Source organism: Budorcas taxicolor, chromosome 3 (genome assembly GCF_023091745.1).
Source record: "Budorcas taxicolor isolate Tak-1 chromosome 3, Takin1.1, whole genome shotgun sequence".
Lineage (NCBI taxonomy): Eukaryota > Metazoa > Chordata > Mammalia > Artiodactyla > Bovidae > Budorcas > Budorcas taxicolor.
This window is the reverse complement of record NC_068912.1, coordinates 642836-658481: the sequence shown is the minus strand read 5'-3', so window position 1 is coordinate 658481 and position 15646 is coordinate 642836. Positions and strand designations below refer to the sequence as shown.

Below are 15646 nucleotides of genomic sequence, written 5' to 3'. Positions count from 1 at the left end.
ATGTCTGACGCAGGATACAGCATGCTTGGGGCTGGTGCATGGGGATGACCCACAGAGATGTTATGGGGAGGGAGGTGGGAGGGGGGTTCATGTTTGGGAACACATGTAAGAATTAAAGATTTTAAAATTAAAAAAATAAAAAACTATTAAAAAAAAAAAAAAGAGATGGGAATACCAGACCACCTTACCTGTCTGCTGAGAAACCTGTATGCAGATCAAGAAGCAACAGTTAGAACTGTGCAATGGAAAGATGGACTGGTTACAATTTGGGAAAGGAGTACATCAAGGTTGTATATTGTCACCTGCTTATTTAACTTATATCCAGAGCATATTATGTGAAATGCCTGGCTGGATGGCTCGCAAGCTGAAATCAAGGTTGCCAGGAGAAATATCAACAACCTCAGATATACAGATGAACCACCCTAATGGCAGAAAGATGAACCACCCTAATGGCAGAAAGAGCCTCTTGATAAAGGTGAAAAAGCTGGCTTAAAACACAACATTCAAAAAACTAACATCAGGGCATCTGGTCCCATCACTTCATGGCGAATAGATGGAAAAAAATGGCAACAGTGACAGACTATTTTCTTTGGCTTCAAAATCACTGTGGACGGTGATGGCAGCCATGAAATCCTTGGAAGAAAAGCTATGAAAAACCTAGACAGCAGTATTAAAAAGCAGAGATAGCACTTTGCCAACAAAGGTCTGTATAGTCAAAGCTATTTTTTTTTTTTCCTGATAGTCATGTATGGACGTGAGATTTGGACCATAAAGAATGCTGAGAGTGGAAGAATTGGTGATTTCAAACTGTGGTGCTGGAGAAGACTCTTGAGGGTCGCTTGGACTGCAAGGAGATCCAACCAGAATCCTAAAGGAAATCAGTCCTGAATATTCATTGGTAGGACTGATGCCAGAGCTGAAACTCCAATACTTTGGTCACCTGATGCAAAAGCTGACTCATTGGAAAGAACCTTGATGCTGGGAAAGATTGATGGCTGGAAGAGAAGAGGATGACAGAGGATACGATGTTTGGATACCATCACCAATTCAGTGGACACGAGTTTGAGCAAATTCCAGGAGGTAATGAAGGACAGGGAAGGCTGGCGTGCTGCAGTCCATGCAGTCCACAAAGAGTTGAACATGACTGAGTGACTAAACAACAACAAATTACAAGAAAAACACAAGGAAACAAAATGTCCACTCATGCATGAACAGATAAATAAAATAGGTATATCATACAACAGAATATTTTTTCATCTTTAAAAAGGAAGAAAATTCTGCAATATGCTACAACCTGGATAAACCTTCATTACATTATGCCAAGTGAAACAAACCAGAAACAAAAAGACATATTGTAGGATTCCATTTATATGAAATTTATATGAAATACTTAGAGAAGTAAACATAATTAACAAAGAAATATAATTGTGGTTTCGTGGGACTGGAGGAGTGAAACAGGGACTTATTTTTTAATGAGTATAGAGTTTCAATTTTATAAGATGAAAAGTATCATGGGGAGATATGGTGATGATGGTTGCACAACAATGGAATGTATTTAATACCACTGGACTGTACACTGAAAAATTGTTAAGATGGTTAGAGGAAGGAATAAAGAAAGGCAAAAAGTAAGATAAGGAGTGAAGAAGGGGAGGAAGGAAAAGAGCAGGCAAGGAAGGAAGGAAGGGAAAGAAAGAAGCAGGGGTAGCTATATTAATTTCGATAGAGCAGACTTCAAAGCAAGACAAGTTGTCAGGGATTTTTAAAAAGAGCATTGCATATGATAAAGAGGGAAATTCTTCATGAAGACATTAACATGAAGATATGAATCCTTAATGTACATGCACCTAAAAAGTGTGTCAAAATGAATGAGGTGAAAACTGAGAACTGAAAGGAGAAAAAGATGAATCCATTATCATAACTGAAAACCTCAACACTCCTTTATCATAAATGGACGAATTCGTTAGGCAGAAAATCAGTAAGGATATAGTTGAACCCAACAATATTAACCAACTGGACATAATTGACATCCATAGACCATTTCATCTAACAACACCAGAATACACATTCTTTTCAAGTTCACATGGTAATTCACCAGTTCTCAGCCATTAGACACATTTTAACAAACTAAAAGAATAGAAGCCACATAATGCATGCTTTCAAACGACCAGAAACCAGTAACAGAAAAATAACAAGAATATAAAAAATATATGGAAATTAAACAAACCAAACAAAACACTTCTCAATAACACACGGGTCAAAGAAGAAATCACAAGACAAATTTTAAAATATTTTAAACTAAATGAAAATGAAAACTCAACTTGCCAAAATTTGTGGGATAAAGTGAAATAGCTCTTAGAAGAAAATTTATATTATTCATTTACATGAATGCATGTATTAGGAAAAAGAAAGTTATAAAAATCAATAATCCTACTTTCATTAGGAAATTACAGATGAGAAAGCTAAATCCAAAGTAAATTGAACAGAAAGAGCTAAGAATTAAGCAGAATCAATGAAATTGAAAGTGGAAAACCAATAGAGAAGAATCAATGAAATCAAAAGCTGTTTCCTTGAAAAGATCAATACAATCAATAAGCATCTAGACTAAGAAAAAACAAAAAAGACCCAAAATATTAATAATATCAGAAATGAAAGAGGGAATATCACTACAGATCCCATGAAAATTAATAATAAAATAATAATATGAACATCCCTTTGCCCACAAATTTGATAACCTACAAGAAACAAACTTCTTGAAAGACACAATCAGCCAAAACTCAAACAAGAAGAAATAGACTCTAGATAGGCCTGTTCTATTAAAGAAATTGAATTAATAATGAATAACTTTCCAAAACAAAAAGCACCAGGCCCAAGTGGGTTTATTGGTGAATTCTACCCAATTCTTATTAATTATCTAAATAATTAGCAGCAATTTTACACAATCTTTTCCAGAAAATAGAAGGAGAGGGAACATTTCCAAAATTACTTTGGGGCAAATACCACGCTGATACTAAAATCAGACAAAGACAATACAGAAAAAGAAAACAACAGGCCAACATGTCTCCTGCTTAGATGCATTGCTCTTCAACAAAACACTGGCGATTTGAAACCAGCAGTGTAAAAAAACAATTATACCCCATAACCAGGTAGGATTTACCCCAGGCATTAAAAGCTGTGCTAATGTTCTAAAATCATTAATATAATCCATCATATTCAACAGACTAAAAAAGAAAAATCACATGATATTATCAGTAGTTGCAGTAAAAGGATATGACAAAATCCAATACCATCCATGGTAAAATCTATCAATAAATGAAGAATAGAGGGGAAGAAAAAAAATATATGGAAACTTTCTCAGTTTAATAAAGACTATGAAATACCCACCATTAAATCACAATTAACAAGGAGAAACTCAGTTTTCCCACTAAAATTAGGTACAAAATGAAGAAGTCTATTTTTACCATTCCTTTTAAAAAAATTAATTTGTCTTAATTGGAGAATAATTACTTTACAATATTGTGATGGTTTTTGCCATCCAGTTAACAAATGAGCTAAAGACCTTAACAGATGTCTAACTGAAGAGGATATACAGATAGCAGATAGCAAATAAGCATATGAAAAGATACTCCACATCATATGCCAATAAGGAAATGCAAATTAAAACAGCAATGAGAAACACCACGACACATCTATTAGAATGACCAAAATCCAGAACTCTGACAAGAAATGCTGGCAAAGATTGGAGCAACAGAAATTCTCATACACTGCTAATGGCAAAGCACTTTGGAAGACAGATTAGCTGTTTCTTATGAAACTAAACTTACTCTTACCATATGATCCAGCAATTGTGCTCCTTAGTGTTTGCCCAAAAGAGCTGAAAACTTATGTCCACACAAAAGCCTGCATACAGATCTTTATAGCAGCCATAGTCATAATTGCTGAAACGGAAGCAACCAAGACATCCTTCAACAGGTGAAAGGATAGATGGTGGTAATCCAGATAATGGAATATTATTCAGTGCTAAAAAGAAATAAGCTATGAAGTAATGAAAAGAAATGGAGGTACCTTAACACATATTACCAATTGAAAGAAGTCAATATCAAAAGACTACACACCGTCTAATCCCAACTTTCTGGAAAAGGAAAAACTATGGAGACAGTTAAAGCATAAGTGGGGATTGGGTAGTGGGTAAAAGAATGAACAGGTAGATTACAGAGGACTTCTAGGGCAGTGAAAATACTCTGAATGATATTAAAATGGTTGATACATGTCATTTATACATTTATGTCATTTATACTAAACCCATAGAATGTACAACACCAAGAATGAACCTTACTGTAAACTGTGGACTTTGAGTAATAATGATGTGTCAATGTGGATTAATCAATTGTAACAAATGCATCACTCTGATGATGCATATGTAAGGGCAAGGGGGTAAATGGAAAATCTCTGTATCTTTTTTCAATTTTGCTGCAAACTTAAAACTGCCCTAAAAATTATCTTTAAAAAAGAATGCTAATTACACAAGTAAGCTGTATTTTCTTGATTCATTAGCAAAATATCACTACCAAATGAAAACTTTTCTCAATAGTGTGTAAATTGCAGATTATAAGTGTGCATCCAAGGATCACAGATTGAGAACCAGCTGCTGTACAAGCTCCCCGTGTCGGCACCATGAAAGATTTCCTATGGATACTCATTGTTATTGCAATAGCGATGGTATTCCCAATATTTTTTTTCATTAAAGAAAACCCCTTTGATACTGCAAGTTTCCTGTCTTTGGTAAGTACCAGAAAGTATGGGTGGGGTAAAAGTTGAAATCTCTGGACTAGAAAAAAAGGGGGACATTAAGTGTCTATTTGTGTGAAATTATCACTAAATAGTAGACTCGAAGAAAGTAAAAGTGAAGTCACTCACTTTGAGTATCTGACTCTTTGCAACCCCATGGACTGTAGTCGGCCAGGCTCCTCTGTCTATGGGATTTTCCAGGCAAGAATACTGGAGTGGGTTGCATTTCCTTCTCCAGGGGATCTTCCTGACCCAGGGATCAAACCCGGGTCTCCCACATTACAGGCAGACTCTTTACCATCTGAGCCACCAGGGAATCCTAGACACTCAAAAAGAAAGATAACAAATCTTAAGGACTCGATATATCATTTTTCTTTGATGGAAACAGTAAGGGATGTGGCACTCTGAAAAGAGAGAATTCAGGGCTGGGAAGAAATAACACTGTTTAATGTTTACTTAAAGCTGCCCTCCCCTCCTTTTTTTAACAGCAATTGATAAAGTAGAAAATATTTTCCTTGTTTAAAAAAAATTTAGAAAATTTCCCTTGGTTTCAAAGTTATACATTTCCCCCAATTTTTATACAATAGGATCTCAAACCTCAGAGAAGTTGTCATTTCCCCAAGCCAAGAAAATTCTAGGGAGTTGGGCTTCCCTGGTGGCTTAGACAGTGCTCGTGATGCAGTAGATGCAGATTTGATCCATGGGTGAGGAAGAGACCCTGGAGAAGGGACAGGCTACCCACTCCAGTATTCTTGCCTAGAGAATTCCATGGACAGAGAAGCCTGGCTGTCTAGAGTCCATGGAGTCGCAAAGAGTCGGACATGACTAAACAATGAACACTTTCACTTTCAAGAAAATTTCACCAGAAAACAGTAACAGCAAAGAAGAAAAGGTAGAGTGGTTAATGAATTTGGAAGGGTGAAGTGCCACCAATGGGAAAGAGTTTAGATTGGGGCATTGGGGTAGTATTACCTGGTCTCCCATAATTCTAAAGGAGACAAGGTTGTCTGCTGTATCTCTTGGGCTTCCCAGATGGTGCAGTGGTAAAGAATCCACCTGCTAATGGAGGAGATGCAGGAGACGTGTTCAATCCCTGGGCCAGTAATATCACCTGGAGAAGGAAATGGAAACCCACTCCAGTACTCTTGCTGGAAAAATCTTATAGACAGAGGAGACTGTCAGGCTACAGTTCATGGAGTCACAAGGAGTTGGACATGACTAAGCAACTGAGCACTCCTGTATCTCTCACACCTAACATGTTTTGCCCTTCATGGGATTAAATGACCCATGTCAGACTATAGTCATAAAGATGATTGTGGGTGAAAAATGGCATAGACTGACATTATCTCATTCCCTACATAAAATGGAAGATAACTAAATAAATACCATCTCCCTTCACTCCAGGACCCATAACCTATGTAAGAACCTCTGGTGTAAAACTTTTTCAGAAGATAAGTAAGAAACTGAAATGAGCCCTGAGCAAGCTGCCCTCTGTCCTGGAGACAGGTTATTATGTTGTACAAAGGGGAATCCAGGCATTATTCTCACAAGGCATGAATGTTATAAGTGAGGCTTACCCTTTTCTCAGCAGGAAAAGGAGATGGTAGCTTGGCAAAGAGCCCGGATGCAGATCAGCCCTAGTAGAACAAACTACGTGGAAACCTTCAAAGATATGCAGAAAAACTCAGAACCACTAAAAGATGTGGATTCCTGTATCTTGATTGGAGCTCCTCCTGTGAAAAAAAGTGAGTGTGCTCAAGAGGATATGCGATGCAGGGGCAGGTTATTCAAGGGTATATAAAGAAGGCAGGTGGAAAGCAAAAGGGACCTATGACAACATTTGACACAGATCACTCTCTTTCAACATTCTTTAATTGCTTCCAAGGATCCTAGATTCTTATGATTTCCCTCTAAATTTCTTGATAGTTCCTCACTCTCATGCTGATTTATCTTCTGTCTCCAACATCTAAATGTTAATATACCCCAGAGCTCAGTCCTTATCTAGACTTACATTTTTAAAAGTTAAAGTATAGTTGATTTACAATACTGTATTAGTTTCATTGTATAGCATTGTGATTTGATTTTTTGCAGGTTGTATTCCATTATGGGTTGCAATACCCAATACCCTATAAGCTTAGTTTCTTGGTTCACTCACCCAGTCTCATGGTTTTCAGTATCATCTACAGCAGCAGCCTATAATCTTGAGGTAAGTGTAGCTGTTATCCTCACTGGCCTCTGCTGCAGTATCCCTTTCTCTCTTGTCCCTGACAACCATGCTGGCATCTGTTACTGAAGTCTATGGCTAGCTAGGGAACATGAGACCTTTTAAATCAGGACTTTTGATACTCTTCATAAGGAAAACACCTTTTGTTTTCTTTACATTTAAGTGCATTTTTGAGTTGAATGCATTTTGAAATATCGGTATTGAACTCATAATGTGTTTTATCTCTTAAAAATGTTTCAGCTCTGTTCACTAGAGCCTAGAAATGACTTACTACAATGAGCACTCATTATATAAATCCCATTTTTCACTAGAAAGAACTTCCTCTAAAAGGAGTTCCTTGGAAAAAGGCTGACTCTGGGTCACAGGCAGGAACTATTCCATATAGAAAGGAAGCTTTTGAATACAGCTAAAGTTGTATCAAAAGGGCTCAGGACCCAATTTTAAGAGGCTGATTATCTCTGATAATTAATTATCCTACCAAAGATAGGAAAATTTGAACATCGATAAAGATAAAATTTCAATGGTATGAAAACCATGAGTACATAGATATATAAACAACAACAACAACAACAACCAAAAAGCAAAAATTTTGTCACTATGGAGAACGTGAGGGAACCAGCTCCTAGCATTATTTTGAAAGCTAGTAAATAAAGGGAAAGAATCAAATATTTATCTCACTTTCCTTATGTGAACTATACTACTTGGAAACCAAGAAGTAGATGAAGGGAATTTTCTCTTTTTTTTAAAATATAAATTTATTTATATTAATTGGAGGTTAATTACTTTACAATATTGCATTGGTTTTGCCATACATCAACATGTATCTGCCACAGGTATACACGTATTCCCCATCCTGAACCTCCCTCCCTCCTCTGTCCCCGTACCATTCCTCTGGGTCGTCTCAGTGCACCAGCCCCATGATAACCTGGACTGGTGACTCGTTTCATATACGATATTATACATGTTTCAATGCCATTCTCCCAAATCATCCCACCCTCTTCCTCTCCCACAGAGTACAAAAGACTGTTCTATATAGCATTCCAGTTAACAAATGAATAAGGAATGTTAGCCTTAGAATATCACCATATTGCAACCTCTGGAGTATTAATGAATCTAGACACTGAACTTCAAAGTCTGCTAACATCCTAAACACAGAAATAACCTGCCATTATATGCCTTCTGAGAGAAGAATGTATCACCAACTCATAAAGTATTATTGCCAGAAAATATAACCTGAATTTGATCAAATCCTCATGTCAATATTTTCTACAAACTCTAACCTCTACAAGTTTGTTCTTTTGCCAAAGAATTTGATTTCCTCTCCAATCTCTTTGAGACTGGATTTAATATATTTGAAATGTTCTTCTATGCACTGTTTCCTGTTAGTTTCTATTTTCAGAGTTCTGTTCTTGGTTGAGTTGTTTTTCTTTCTTTATATTGGTGATTCTTGCTTCAAGCTTTATAATCAAATGTTTGGCGATTTATCTTTCAGATTAATATTCAAGAATCTAGATTGTTTATTTGTTCTCTCTAAATAGCCATCTCTGTTTACCACTCTGTTGCAGTGGGTTGTGATTAAGAAAGCTTGCCTCATTAGATTGCAGGGAAGCAGTGACATAAGCAGAAAGCAAGGAATGTGGGTAGCTGATTCGGGTGAACTAACCCTTTGTCTCTTCTATTAGAGCTCTAAGTCACCTGTGCTATTTCCTTCCTTATCTGCTTAGATGAACTTCTCTGGCAACCTCTATAGTTCTGAATATCTACTTCATGTTCTTCAAGGAACCATACGTAGAACTTTACCATATAAACAAATGCCAGTCAGCTGTGTTTTTTCCTTTTTCCCTCTTGTGTCTAGAGTTCTTGGCTTCCATTCTTAAGTTCTCTCCAGCCATAGGACTCACACCCTGGCAGATCTCCCACCAGCCACTTGGTGATCACTGATTCAGTAGTTTTGGAAATAATTTCGTGATTAATTATCCAGGTGACCATCCAGGGCCCTTTCCTTTGTGTTTGGTGGCTCAAACTTAGAATTCTTCTGAGGCTTTTAGAATAAAGACGTATCTGTGCAGTCATTTTCTCTGTGTGTCTTTTGAAATATGAATTCTTATGCTTAGATTTCTCCATTCCTATTGCATATTCTCTCATTCTTGCAGAAATTCATTAAATATTGCAATTCTCTCATGGTAACCTTTCTGGTTTTTCAATGCGATTTTGGGAAGGAGGAGACACAGGTGCAAATGTTTTTAGTCTATCATCTTTATTTCTTCCACAATAGTTTTTCAAAGTTAACACTAAAAAAACCCTCACAACTTGTGATGAAGCATTACTCCTAACATAGTCCATACTCAGGTCTAGAGGGGAGAAAGTGTAAAGTAGCTATAATAATACAGAGAGTTGGCATATTGGAAAGACATAAGAAAATCTTATAACCTCAACTATAGCAACTATTTCCTTCACTTCCCTATGTTGATACAAGTTCTATTTTTTCCCCTCAATCCTAGGATTGCTGACCATAGGGATTTCCTCCATGAAGCGTCCCCAAAGGAGCTACCTCTTGGACACCCTGGAATCTCTCTTTTATTCTTCCTCCTTATCTGAGCAGAAACACTTCATTGTTCTGGTACACTTGGCAGATCCTGATCCCATGTGGCATGGTCAAACGATCTCCAATATCTCAACCATCTTTAAACCATATATCCAGGCCAGCAAGCTAGTGGTGATTAACACGCCTCTTAAAAGCTATCTTCCCTTGAAGAGCCTTAAGAGAAACTTTAATGACACTCCTGACTATGTAGCCTTCCATTCCAAGAGGAACATGGATTACGCCTTCCTCATGAACTTTGCTACCAACCACTCTGACTATTTCTTGATGATTGAGGATGATGTGAAATGTGTCCCTGGATTTGTCACCCAGATAGCTACTACAGTGTCTGCATGGGAAAACAAACCTTGGGTGACTCTGGAATTCTCTCCGTTGGGCTTCACTGGAAAACTCTTTTGTACTAAAGACCTCCCTTGTTTTGTTAATTTCCTTCTCCTCTTCTACCAAGAAATGCCCTGTGACTCCCTCCTGTCCCATTTTCATGATCTTCTCATGCAGCAAACACCTGTCCAGTTCCTCCCTTCCCTCTTCCAGCACATGGGCAATTACTCCTCCTTTGAAGACAAATTCAACAGTCTCAAGGATAAAGAGTTTGAAGAGGATGACATTAGTTCTCCCAACAACCCTGCTGCCTCCCTCTATACTAGCCTGAAGGCTACCAATGACTCTGTTCCCATGAATGCCTATAGCTTGAATAAGAATTTCTTTTATGCCAAGTCAGCTGAAGCTGGAAGCCATCTGACTGTGGTTTTGGACTCACCTGCTAAAGTGGTCCGAGTTCAAGTGTTGACTGGCTTTGACCTAAAAGGTGAGAATCAGCTGAAAGAGGGACAAATAGAACTTGGCTATTCTTCTACTAATCAGATCAATGACTGTGATGACTATATTCTGCTGGGACTACTGGTAAATGGCATCCTAAATAAGCAAGTATTATCTAACAAGTCTGGGAAGAAGGTAAAATGTGTGAGATTGCTAGTGACAGCAACTTCATCCTCTGGAATAATAGTCAGGCACATTAACATCTGGGTTAAGTGAAGTTTAAGTAATACGTAGAGAAGCCACTGGGAGTTCTGGAGTGGTTATACTGGAGGTTAGAGTACACAGAGTTTAAAAAATTAAAGTCTTGAAATTGGCCAGGGACATCTCATTGTTGGGTCTTTTCAATATTATTAATAATAATAATTAATAATAGCATGCTGAAAGGCAGAGTGAAGGTAACATCCTCTTGGTACCAGAGAGCCACTAGTGGAAGAAGTAGGCTTGTCAAACCCTTCACTGGTTTTCTATCCAAAAGGATCTACCATCCAAAATTTGTTCCTTGGGTGAGAATACCAGGCTTCTAGGAACAACAACATGTAGGTAGGATTGATTGATGCTCATATCACATCCAAGAGATTCATTCCTTCCTGTGTGGCAGGAAGAAGTAGATTGGTCAGGAGGGAAACATGACCTCTCCGTAATGTCATTTGCCATTATAAGACAGTTATTCATTTGACAAGTGTTTATTGACTATCTCTATGGTTAGGTAGAATCCTCTTCTACATAACCACTCAACATGCCAGAATATTCTTTTCTAGATGGAATTAAAATTATTAAAAATAATTTTCTTTGATTTCTGGTAGATCCTGTCCCCAGCATAGTTTTATCTCCGGGACTATAAGTTTTATTTCCATAGGTGTATCTCTGGATGTTTCTGATAGGAAAACTTTGGATGTTTTATTAACATTTTTAAAGTTCAGTTTGGGTATGAGATCTTTACACTCAGAAAAGTTTGAGCTCTCAGCCCTGAGCTCAACTAATGAGCAGTGTATGGTTTTTCCTAGCTTGAGAACACATTCTGTGAAGGCATGGGATAAGGAAAAAGAAAGGACAGTTTTAGGAGAACTATTTGAGGAGAACTGAAATGAAATAAAAAATCTTAGAAAGATCTGGAAATTTTTGAAATAGGAGAATAGGATGGAAACAAGGAAAGGGATTGGGGAAAATAAAATAACAATGGAAAGTAAATGCTTTGAGAGCATCAGGTGCAGGGGAATGGGGCCAGTGTATCCCATAGATATGAAAATGCACAATTCAAATCTCCTGCTACAGGCAGGATGATTGACTGATAACTCCACGAATTGCCCTCTGAATTCACCCCAGTGTTGGTGTGTCAGGGCCATGTTTCCCACAGAATGCTCCCAGTCAATGACTGACACACCAGAAACACTATCAAGTCCCATTCTGGCAAGATGGTGGAGTCCCAATAGGTGATATCAACTCAAGGACTCACCATCGACCTGTTTGAAACTTTCTTAGAATACTGCTGCAATCCTAGACTCTTCCTAGCCAGTTCTTCTTTCTCTGTCACCTTTCACAGTTTTCAGAACTTCACCACAATCTGAAGCCTTGCCAGTAAAAATCTCCCTCCACCAGTAAATCTCTTGACTCTCAAATCCCATTTTCAGCTTCTTGGCAAATGTGAACTATTAAAAAGGTATTGAGAATATGCTAAGAAAATGGCTAGTAAAATGAAGATTCTTTAATTTCCGTGTATTATGAAATCTTTAATAATCTTCCTTTACTTGATTTCTAGTTTCATTCCATTGTGGTAGGAAAAGATACTTGATGTAATTTCTATCTTCTTGAATTTTTTGAGAATTGTTTTGTGGTGTGATATGTGATGTATGCTAGAAAATGTTTCATATACACTTGAGGAGAAACATATTCTGCTGCTTTTGGATGAAATGTTCTATATATGTATATTAGGTTCATTTTGTAATAATGTTCAGGTTAACTTTTTTTTTTTTTTTTACAGTTTATTCTCTGTTTGGGTGATATATGCATTGTTTAGAGTGAGGTATAATATCTGAAACTATTATCATATTGCTGTTTATTTATTCTTTTCTTTTAGTGTTTATTTATATGGTTAGGTGCTCTGACATCGAGTGCATAAGCATTTACCTTTATTATTTCCTTTAGATGAATTGGCATCTTCATATAATGAAATTCTTTGTCCCTTATGATCATTGTTAGCTTAAAGCCTATTTTGTATGATAAAGTTATAACTACCCTTATCATCTTTAGGTTATCATTTGCTTGAAATATCTTTTTATATCTCCTCACTCTCAGCCTCCATGTGTTCTTAAAGCTAAAATGAATCTCTTGAAGGTAACGTATTGTTGGATATTATTTTTTTTATCCATTCAGTCTTTCTCTTTTTATTATAAAATGTAATCCATTTACAATTAAGTAAGTATTGGTATATAAGGAATTGTGTCACCATTTAAAAATTGTTTTCTGAGCCTTTTGCAAATCCATTTTCTCCTTTCCTCCTCTCTTCTTGTCTTTTGATGTCTTGCTGTGATTTAATAATTCTTTATGGTGATTTTATAACTTTTAAGATGGGATGATGACTCTTTATAATATTTTGTTTATGGACTTCAGGCTTTCCCTTTGTAGTTACTATGATACATAAAATATGTTATAATATCCTGTTTTAATGGTTAATTTAATAGCATACAGAAACTTTACACTTTAATGTCTTCAGCTTACATTTCAGGTTACTGATATAATTTATTTTTCTTATTGTGTATTCAGTATAAAATTATTAGAGTTATGGTTACTTTCAATATTCACTTTTAACTTTCTGATAGTTGTAAATTATCTACACATGACCATTACAACATCAATCTAACTTTGACTATGTACTTAAATTTCTCAGTGAGTTTTCTTATATTTGTGTTTTTATGATGTTAATCAGCATCCTTTCATTTCAGTCTGAAGTACAACCTTTTGTATTCCTGGTAAGGTAGGTCTAGTGGTGATGGAAAGCCTCAGCTTTTTTTTTTTTTTCATGGAAAGTCTTTTGTTTATGAAGGGCAGTTTTGCATAGTATGATATTTTCTTTCAATATTTTGAATGCATCATTTCAATCTCTCCTGGCTTGTAGTTTATGCTGAGAAATCTGCTTCTTGCCTTATGGAGGCTCCCCTTGTATATGGTGTGTTGTTTTCCTCTTCTTTCAAAATTCTCTCTTTGCCTTTGACTTGACAATTTAAGAAGGCAATGGCAACCCAATCCAGTACTCTTGCCTGGAAAATCCCATGGACGGAGGAGCCTGGTAGGCTACAGTCCATGGGGTCGCGAAGAGTCGGACATGACTGAAGCGACTTAGCAGGAGCAGCAGGAGCAGCTTGACAATTAAATTATAACATCTCTTGGGGTAGCCCTTTTCAATTTCAACTTATTTTGGGGTTCTGTGGGTCTCGTAGATCTCTCTCTATATTTCTCCCTCCATGTTTTGGAAGTTTTCAGCCATTATATATAGACCCTTTCTCTTTCTGTTCTCCTTTTAGGACTTGCAATAAATTGTTTCTCTTACTGGTGTCCCTTAATTGCTGTAGGTTTTCTTCATTCTTTTTCATTTTTGTCTATTTTTTCCTCTGACTGGGTAATTTCAAACAATCATCTGAGTTCATGGATTCATTTTTCTGTTTGGTAGAGTTTGTGAGCTGCTGTTCAAGGGCACAATAGTTTTTTCTATTCAACCATTCCATTTTCCTGTTTTAGGATTTCTGGTTTTATCTGTGTGTGTGTTGGGGGGGGGGCGGTGGGGAGGGAGGTAGTTTTCATTTATTTGTTGAACTTCTCATTTTGTTTATGTATTGTGCCTTAATTTCAAGTAGCTATGTGTGTGTTTATAGGTCTCTAAATGCCTTTAAGAGGATAATTCTGAATTCTTTGTCAGACAGTTCATTGATCTCCTATTATTCAGGGTGGGATATTGGCATTTTATTAGTTTCCTTTGCTGGTGTCATGTTTACCTGATTCTTCACTTATATGAGGAAATCTAAAAAATGATGCAAATGAACTTATTTACAAAACAGAATTAGACTTTATGACTATAAATGCCTTTTATACATATGACTTTAAATAGTGTATTTCATGTATCACAGTAGGTTGTATTTTTAATGGAATATTGTGTTTACTTATATATATGGATAAATATAAATCTATATAAATTTATATTTACATATAAATTAATATATTATTGAAATGTAGTTGCTTTCCAACTTTGTATTAGCTTCTGCTGTATATACTGTGCTCTTTCAATACTCTCTGTCCCAACACATTCTTAGAACTTCTAAAAAGAAAAGATACATGCACCCCAATGTTCATAGCAGCATGATTTGCAATAACCAAGAATGGACTATTACACAGACATTAAAAAAGAATGAAATAATGTCACTTCCAGAAACATAGATGGACCTACAAATTGTCATATGAAATGAGGTAAGTTAGAGAAAGACAAATATCATATGATATTGGTTATATGTGGAATGTAAAAAGAAGACACAAACTTCTTTGTAAAATAGAAATAGACCCATATACATGGAAAACAAATTTATGAATACCAAAGGGGAAATGGGGGAGGGATATATTAGGAGTTTTGGATTAATATATATATATGCTCATATATGTAAATTAGATAATCAACAAAGACCTTTAGGACAGCACAGGGAACTAGTCTTGTAATAACCTCTAAGGGAAAAGAATCTGAAAAATTCAAATATGTATACATGAATTATATTTACAGTACATCTAAAATTAACACAACATTGTAAATCAACTATACTTTAATAAAAGATAAAATGAGCTTTAAAAACTCATTTCTAAGTATAAAATTGTGAAGATAAGTAAGGAGAGTGTAACTCTAATAAATGCATATCTTTAAAAAATAGAAGTATAGTTGACTTTCAATATTATATTAGTTTCAGGTGTAAGTTGTGTCTGACTTTTGGACCCAAGGCACTGTAACCCACCAAGCTCCTCTGTCCATGGGATTTCACGGGCAAGAATACTGCAGTGGGTTGCCATTTCCTTCTCCTGGGGATCTTCCTGATCCAGGGATTGAACTTGTGTCTCCTTCATTGCAAGCAAATTCTTTACCCACTTAGCCATCTGAGAAATCCTTTAGTTTTTAATCTTTTGTCCATTAGTCTTTAATCATCAACCACAAATGGATAGTTATAATAAAAGAAATAGACACAAAC

The 15646-nt window shown here is 36.3% G+C and overlaps 1 protein-coding gene across 1 annotated transcript in view; it reads left to right on the top strand.

Moving 5' to 3' along the window:
* The first annotated feature begins 4671 nt into the window (after positions 1 to 4671).
* LOC128044773 (alpha-1,3-mannosyl-glycoprotein 4-beta-N-acetylglucosaminyltransferase C-like) overlaps positions 4672 to 15646 on the top strand; it is a 60507-nt gene continuing 49532 nt past the window's right edge. Inside the window, exons 1-3 of the mRNA XM_052637195.1 lie at positions 4672 to 4779; positions 6377 to 6530; positions 9511 to 10565. Coding sequence (XP_052493155.1) covers positions 4672 to 4779; positions 6377 to 6530; positions 9511 to 10565 — 1317 coding nt within the window. The remainder of the gene's footprint in view (positions 4780 to 6376; positions 6531 to 9510; positions 10566 to 15646) is intronic.